Source organism: Entelurus aequoreus, linkage group LG10 (genome assembly GCF_033978785.1).
Source record: "Entelurus aequoreus isolate RoL-2023_Sb linkage group LG10, RoL_Eaeq_v1.1, whole genome shotgun sequence".
NCBI lineage: Eukaryota > Metazoa > Chordata > Actinopteri > Syngnathiformes > Syngnathidae > Entelurus > Entelurus aequoreus.
This window is the reverse complement of record NC_084740.1, coordinates 51,140,676-51,149,288: the sequence shown is the minus strand read 5'-3', so window position 1 is coordinate 51,149,288 and position 8,613 is coordinate 51,140,676. Positions and strand designations below refer to the sequence as shown.

General features: G+C 41.5%; 2 protein-coding genes across 2 annotated transcripts in view; one reads left to right on the top strand and one right to left on the bottom strand.

Moving 5' to 3' along the window:
- The first annotated feature begins 3,678 nt into the window (after positions 1–3,678).
- Positions 3,679–7,224, top strand: LOC133658762 (immunoglobulin superfamily containing leucine-rich repeat protein 2-like). Its single transcript, XM_062061135.1, has 2 exons — positions 3,679–3,957; positions 4,086–7,224. The coding sequence occupies exon 2, from the start codon at positions 4,089–4,091 to the stop codon at positions 6,189–6,191; it is 2,103 nt and encodes a 700-aa protein (XP_061917119.1). The 5' UTR covers positions 3,679–3,957; positions 4,086–4,088; the 3' UTR covers positions 6,192–7,224.
- Positions 7,057–8,613, bottom strand: part of LOC133658763 (receptor for retinol uptake stra6-like) — an 80,965-nt gene continuing 79,408 nt past the window's right edge. Inside the window, exon 18 of the mRNA XM_062061136.1 lies at positions 7,057–8,347. Within this exon, the coding sequence (XP_061917120.1) occupies positions 8,136–8,347 (212 nt within the window). The 3' untranslated portion in view covers positions 7,057–8,135. The remainder of the gene's footprint in view (positions 8,348–8,613) is intronic.

Genomic DNA, 8,613 nt, shown 5'->3' with positions numbered 1-8,613 from the left:
GTTCTATTGGCAGATAATTTTGCTTAGTTCAAATAAAATACCCCTCATTTTTGTATTTTTTTTTCTTGTTTTTGAACACTGACTTTTTGCAGTGTAGTTGGTAAACGTATAGCATGTTCTATATGTTATAGTTATTTGAATGACTCTTACCATAATATGTTACGTTAACATACCAGGCACGTTCTCAGTTGGTTATTTATGCCTCATATAACATACACTTATTCAGCCTGTTGTTCACTATTCTTTATTTATTTTAAATTGCCTTTAAAACATGCATCCATAAATGTGGACGCATGTGAAAAAGTGCAATATATTTATCTGTACAGTAACCTATTTATTTATTTATATATGCACCTTATTGCTTTTTTATCCTGCACTACCATGATCTTATGTAACGAAATGTTGTTCTTATCTGTACTGTAAAGTTCAAATTTGAATGACAATAAAAAGGAAGTCTAAGTCTAAATGTCTATTCTTGGTGTTGGATTTCATCAAAAAAAATTCCCCAAAAAATGCGACTTATACTCCAGTGCGACTTATATATGTTTTTTTTCCTTCTTTATTATGCATTTTCGTCCGGTGTGATTTAAACTCCGGAGCGATTTATAATCCAAAAAATACGGTCCTCATATCACTATATGAAATATAACTTACTTACTTCACCGAGTATTATTTATTTATTTATTTATTTTTATTGTGATTACTTATGGAGTATATTGTGAATAAATTGGGAACAGGAAGTGAACAAAAGTTTTAGCAACTGTTATGTAAAAGAAAAGGGGTAGGATTAAATGGGCTCTGCTTCTTCCTACTCTTTTTCCAACATGTTCAAAAGAGAAACTGGAAATTGTGATGTATCATGTTGTATGCTTGCATGTTCCAAATAAACTCAAACTCAAACTCAAACATTACAAGAAGGCAAACAAAATGATGAATAAAAGGAATAAGATCCTCATAAAATAATGAAGAATTAATCTAATTGGCCTTGTAACCAAAGTTAAAATGGCATATTTTGACCTATATTGTATTGGTTTTAGTATATTTTATATACAACATGTATGAAGGTCCCCCACACACCCTTTAATTTGTGTGGCAAAATTTGGACACCCCTGCTTAAATAACAAATGTGTCTGCAGTGACTTCATGTAAACAACAGGGGGCAGTGTCTTACAGTTAAATCCATCCAAACACTGCTGACTGAGCCAGCGATAATCTCACCTATGTGGTAAATATATTATGTTGGTGAAACATTAGCTTCAGATAATAAAAACTGCATTTTTTGATACGTAATGTGTGATTGCTAATATATTTTCTATCCAATAATCAAATATATGTGTTTATATTTACAGTACCAGTTTGGACACGCTGACAGTACGCACTGTCACACTTGAGAAGGGTGTTTAAAGGCCGACTGAAATAAAAAAAAATGTATTTAAACGGGGATAGCAGATCCATTCTATGTGTCATACTTGATCATTTCGCGATATTGCCATATTTTTGCTGAAAGGATTTAGTAGAGAACATCGACGATAAAGTTCGCAACTTTTGGTCACTGATAAAAAAAAGCCTTGCCTGTACCGGAAGTAGCGTGACGTCGCAGGTTGAAAGGCTCCTCACATTTCCCCATTGTTTACACCAGCAGCGAGAGCGATTCGGACCGAGAAAGCGACGATTACCCCATTAATTTGAGCGAGGATGAACGATTCGTGGATGAGGAACGTTAGAGTGAAGGACTAGAGTGCAGTGCAGGACGTATCTTTTTTCGTTCTGACCGTAACTTAGGTACAAGGGTTCATTGGATTCCACACTTTCTCCTTTTTCTATTGTGGATCACGGATTTGTATTTTAAACCACCTCGGATACTATATCCTCTTGAAAAAGAGAGTCGAGAACACGAAATGGACATTCACAGTGACTTTTATCTCCACGACAATACATCGGCGAAGCACTTTAGCTAACGTGATAGCATCAGGCCTAAATGCAGATAGAAACAAAAGAAATAAACCCCTGACTGGAAGGATGGACAGAAAATCAACAATACTATTAAACCATGGACCTGTAACTACACGGTTAATGCTTTCCAGGCTGGCGAAGCTTAACAATGCTGTTGCTAATGACGCCATTGAAGCTAACTTAGCAACGGGACCTCACAGAGCTATGCTAAAAACATTAGCTATCCACCTACGCCAGCCAGCCCTCATCTGCTCATCAACACCCGTGCTCACCTGCGTTCCAGCGATCGACGGAGCGACGAAGGACTTCACCCGATCATACATGCGGTCGGAGGCCCGGAGACGGAGGAAGTCAAGGTGAGGTCGGCGGCTAGCGCGTCTGCTATCCATCTCAAAGTCCTCCTGGTTGTGTTGCTGCAGCCAGCCGCTAATACACCAATCCCACCTACAGCTTTCTTCTTTGCAGTCTCCATTGTTCATTAAACAAATTGCAAAAGATTCACCAACACAGATGTCCAGAATACTGTGGAATTTTGAGATGAAAACAGAGTTTTTTGTATAGGATTCGATGTGTCCGTATACTTCCGTACCAACCCTTGACGTCACGCGCATACGTCAGCATAAAAAAACGTTTTCAACCGGAAGTGTGGCGGGAAATTTAAAATTGCACTTTATAAGTTAACCCGGCCGTATTGGCATGTGTTGCAATGTTAAGATTTCATCATTGATATATAAACTATCAGACTGCGTGGTTGGTAGTAGTGGCTTTCAGTAGGCCTTTAAGTATCAAAGCTCTTACATTATTAGAAACCGTCTGTTGCAAAAAAAAATTACTTTATTAAAACCAACAATGATCAGTCAAAAAAATACAAAGTTATTTTATAGTAATCCCGATTTGTTTCATTCATCCTGTTCAAGTGTAAAGGTGAAAAACAAGGAGTGCATGCAGTCCAAACGTAGTCTCTTGTGATGACATCTTTCAGGCAGCAGAGGTCACTGTTGCGCTAAAGTTGAGGAAAAACAAGAGGGCAACTTCTTCCTGGTGACGTCATCGGACAAGCCTCCATAATGTTACATTTGATGTGTTTTAATACACAACTTATAGTCAAATGTGGGGATTTGTTTTGACATTTATTTTTTTTAAATCAATCTGCATACGACAAAGACAACACAAACATGAAAAATAGTCTATGTGTATTTGTACAAGTACATATTCACAAAAAATAATTTGAATTAAATGTTCATATTTAGCACGCTTCCTGAACATCAAACCAAGCTAATATACTTGCCTGTAGACTTTTAAATTCTGATTATTGATTTTATTTCTTATTTTTGATCCCACATGTGACTTGCACTCAGTACTCGTGGTGTACTGAGTAAATTGTTTTCTTTTCTAAAAATAATATATTTCAATTGTATATCAATAAATATTTGTACGATTATTTCATTTTTGAATGTCTTCTAATGTCTTTTATTTATTTTTGTAAAATGGTGCTCATGCGCAGTCCTCCCCTGCAGCTTCTTGAACTAGACTACTAGGTAAATATTAGTTTTAATATAGTGTAATATTATGGTGTCGTGTTATTTGAATCTGAAATGTGCACAAGGTGTGTAAAAACAGGACAAAAACAAAGCTGAATGAGGTCAAAGAAGATGTTTTGTCTGCTTTATGAATGATGGATGATTTCCTTGGAGGATGCAGCTTCTGTAACTTTAATAAGAGGAGAGGAGCGCGCGATGGGAGAGGCTGCGCGCTCCCGACGCCTTTCCTGGCTCCACGACGACGGGAGCGCGCAGTGGGGTTTGTCACGCTCACGAAAGGGAGAGAAATCACCGACGGACCGTGAACTGCTCACCGGGACAAACAAACACAAAAATGTTGCCTTTTAGGAGGGAAAAGTCACGTCAATTGTAAAAAAAAAACACCTTTTTGTGGCACTTTTGAAGCTTTTTGGGTGGAAAGTGGAGCGAATTGACTGAAGACAGACCACATTGGATTGGACAGGTAAGTTCATTTGAATATTTTTGGGAAAGGGTTAAGCAAAGAAAATAATGTTGTTTTAAACTCTTACATATTAATGAAAAGGTTTCTAAAAAGTAGCATTTTCACTTTTTTTTTTATTGTGTTTGCAGAAAATGGCGTCCAAGCTTGTGCGCGTCCTGGCTTTGTGGACCTCGCTGCTGGCGAGCGTCCGCTGCTGTCCAGAGCTTTGCACCTGCCAAGACAAATTTGCCCATCAATTCGCCGACTGCGCCTACAAAGACCTCCTGGCGGTGCCTTCGGGTCTGCCCGCCAACGTAACCACCGTCAGCCTCTCGGCCAACAAGCTCACTTTCCTGCCGAGCAAAACCTTCGCCGACATCACCCAGGTCACCTCTCTCTGGTTGGCCCATAACGAGATCGTCTCCATAGAGATGGACACTTTAGCCCCTTTGGTGCAGCTCCGAAACTTGGACGTCAGCTTTAATAAAATAGTCAGGTTCCCCTGGGAGGACCTTCGCAACCTGACCGCCTTGCAGCTGCTGAAAATGAACAATAACGAGATGGTGGACCTTCCCGGGGACGCCTTCGCCACGCTGAAAGACCTGCGCTCGCTGCGTATCAGCAACAACAAGTTCACCACCATCGTCCAGGGCACCTTCAGCGCTCTGTCCTCCATGTCTCACCTGCAGATCTACAACAACCCCTTCTCGTGCTCCTGCAGCTTGGAGTGGCTGAAGGACTGGATGGCAACGACCAAGATCTTGGTCCCCGAGCCCAATTCTATTGTGTGCGAATCGCCCGAGCTCCACAGAGGTGTGATGGTCTCCGAAATCCCCAAACTGGACTGTCAGGCGCCTCTTGTCACCATAACCTACCAACCGGACATTGATAAGACGGAGCTCCTTGAAGGCTCCACGGTGGTCTTGAATTGTGAAACACAAGGAAGCCCCAAACCGCAGGTCAGCTGGGAGGTGATTGCGGGAAACCAGAATTTCCTCTTCCCTTTGCCGTTCGGCGGCGAGACCAACAACCTGCCGGTCAATGACAAAACCACCAACAGTCGGTTCCTTGTTTTTCAAAACGGCACCCTAGTGGTCCCCCGTCTGACTAAAAAGGAAGACGGGAATTACAGCTGCCTTGCAGTGAACGAGCTGGGCAAGTCCCAGAGTTCTGTTCAATTGACCTCGACGGGCAGCAAAAAACACGCCGCGTCGTCGGACGCCACGGTGGACAGGATCCGACCGTCTCCCAACAAGCCTTCCCAACCCAAGACCTCCAAAAACAACGTCATCAAAAGCGACGACAGGACCAAGATCAAACCGCAAGGGTGGCCGGGCAAACAAGACGGCGCCCAGGCGGCTCCTAAAGACCCCGTCTTTAGCGGCAAGTGCGGCGTGAGGGACGGCAGCGAGTACGTCTCCAACCACGCCTTCAACATGAGCCTGGACGACCTCAAGCAGTACACCTTCGACTTCGGCATCATCGCCCTGGAAGTGTCCGAGACGGACGCCAAGGTCAAACTCAACCCTCTGCAGCTTTCTCGCAGCAAATCCAACCTTCACATGAGTCAGGGGGAGAAGGAGGACGTGTTGGTGCAGGAGCCCGCCGGTCTGTACCAGGCGTCCTCGGGGAACCACATCCCGGACATGCTCTACATCTGCGTGGACACCGGGCACGGACACTCCCTCATCAAGTGGTCCAACATCGAAGACGGGGTCAACTCCTATTTGTTCACCGGATTACAGCCTGGCACCAACTACACGCTTTGTCTCACTTACGGAGGACAGGACTGCCAGGTGCAGGTGGTCTTCACCACCAGGAGGAAGATCCCGTCACTGCTCATCATCGTGGTGGTCAGCATCTTCCTCCTGGGCCTGGCCACCGTCCCCCTGCTGGGGGCCACCTGCTGCCACCTCCTCTACAAATACCAAGGGAAGACCTACAAGCTGGTCATGAAGACGCAGAATCCGGACCAGCTGGAGAAGCAAGCCGACTTCCACCGCCGGGCGTCTTTGGTGGAGTCGGAGAAGACCTTCGACCCCAGCGAGGCGGGCGACGGGGAGGGGGAGAGAGACAGTCCCGTGCTGGGAGACGGCGCGACCGAGGCAACCGAGTCCATCCCGGGGTCCTCGTCAAAGACCAACCAGGACGACTTCGAGGCGGGGTCCGAGTACAGTGACAGGTTGCCGCTGGGGGCCGAGGCGGTCAACATCTCGGAGGAGATCAACGGAAACTACAAGCAGTCCAGCCGCTGACTGCCCGCCAGGTGTACACTTTTTGTAAGATATCACCCTTTTTCTTACCTGGAACCAAACCACCGCTGAGATTGTATTTGACGTCATTTTTAACATTAGAGGCATGTAAATGTAAAGCACACAATATTGGCCTATTAATTATTATTATTAATATTATTATTAATTACTGCGCAGCGCAACGAGCAAAAAAAAAAAAAAACCCGGCATGAATTTACAAAGGACTTTTTTTTTTTGTAACTAAAATAGTCAATCTGGTTTACTAAAAGCCTCTCAGGAATTATTTTAAGCCAAATCTGCCGGTGTTTTTTTAAATATAAAAATCCAAGTATGCATCAGCATTGATCGTGTGATGAGAATATGTTTACATATATCGTTAAATCTCATCTGATGTTAATAATGAATGTGTATTGACGCATGACGTCACTGGTGTTTTACTACTCTTTGTGTCGTAGATTACTCTTATTTGACTATTTTATATATGCTGTCAAATTGTGCCGTGAAGTGAGTTATCATCTGAGTATTTTTTAATTTTTTAAAACAAGTTTCTATAAGAAGCCCCCCAAAAAAAAAAAAAAAAAAAAAAAAAAAAAAAGGACGAGCGAGACGCGTCCTGCGGCTTGTTTTTTCTGTGGAATTTGATGTTAAACAAAAATAAAAATACATACCAAATCTGTGTACGCTCAATATTTTTGCTCTATCATTTCTTGTAAATGGGATTAATAAATTAATAAAACTTGGATTTGTCGTTCATTTTGCTGAGAAATGCGTGCAAATTCAGGTCAGAGAAGAAAAAAATAGACGCAATACTTTTCTTCTCACTAGATTTATTTGTAAAGAAAAATAAATGGGAGGGGATTGTGTTTTTGTTTCTTTTATGTCATTTTGTATTTTTATTTCCAGTGCAGTAGATATTCAGATTGTCTAATTCGGTTCCATGAGACCAGAAAAAAACATTTGTAAAGAATATATAATATTATATAAATAATATTTGTAAAGAAAAATAAATGGGAGGGATTGTGTTTTTGTTTCTTTTATGTAATTTTGTATTTTTATTTCCAGTGCAGTAAGATATTCAGATTGTCTAATTCGGTTCAATAAAACCAGAAAAAAACATTTGTAAAGAATATATAACATTATATATATAATATTTGTAAAGAAAAATAAATGGGAGGGATTGTATTTTTGTCTTTTATGTCATTTTGTATTTTTATTTCCAGTGCAGTATGATATTGAGATTGTCTAATTCGGTTCCATGAGACCAGAAAAAAACATTTGTAAAGAATATATAATATTATATATATAATATTTGCAAACAAAATAAATGGGAGGGGATTGTGTTTTTGTCTCTTTTATGTCATTTTGTATTTTTATTTCCAGTGCAGTATGCTATTCAGATTGTCTAATTCGGTTCCATGAGAACAGAAAAAAACCATTTGTAAAGAATATATAATATTATATATATAGTATTTGTAAACAAAAATAAATGGGAGGGGATTGTGTTTTTGTCTCTTTTATGTCATTTTGTATTTTTATTATTTCCAGTGCAGTAGATATTCAGATTGTCTAATTCGGTTCAATGAGACCAGAAAAAAACAATAGAATAAATCAGGTCCTGTTCCATTGAAAAGTAACAGCTAATGCATAAATAGTCACTTTGTAGAATAAATATACCCTCTTGTAAATAATTGTTTTTAGCACATTTATGTGTTTTAGTTGAGATGAATTCCACATTTACAGGCCAATAAGTGGTATTTATGTGCTGCACATTATGATGTACAGTAGACACACAAGCTCCTCCCACCTACAAGAGACCATGTGACCCATGTTGACCTCAAGGCCTGCAAGCACGGGACAAAGTGTGGAGGACTTGAGGAAGATCTGCACTGTAAGTGTGTGGAAAAACAACAACATGGCCGTTATGAATCACTTTGGACATTTTCATGCTCAGTTGCAGGCGGCCGCCTCCGCTTCCTTCCTGCTGCCCTTCAGGCTCCCGTTCAGAAAGCCCTCGGTGGCCGTGCGCTGCTGGAAGTGCTTCCGGGTGCCCACCAAAGAGGGGTTGTTGACCAGCGTGTAGAGGAGGTGCCAGTGGCCTCGGGCTCGCTTGGCGCTGGAGATCTTCAGGTGCTTCTTCTCCTGCTGGACCAGCTGGATCCCTGAGGACAACCGTTCATATAATATCATATACATCCTCACCGTATCATCTACCCTATTAGAAATCATATCATGCCATACCAAATCATCACGTCAAACCATATCATTTAAACCAGGGGAGTCAAACGTACGGCCCGCAAACAGTTTTTATCCGGGCCGCGGGAAGAGTTTGCTATGAATAAAAATGAGCCGAAATTTTGGAATGAAAAAAAAACTGCTGTTCTAAACGTGTCCACTAGATGTCGCAATAGCAATTCTTTGTATCCTT

Coding starts and splice junctions, on each gene's coding strand:
- LOC133658762 (XM_062061135.1), top strand. CDS start 4,089: ATGGCGTCCAAGCTTGTGCGCGTCCTGGCTTTGTGGACCTCGCTGCTG.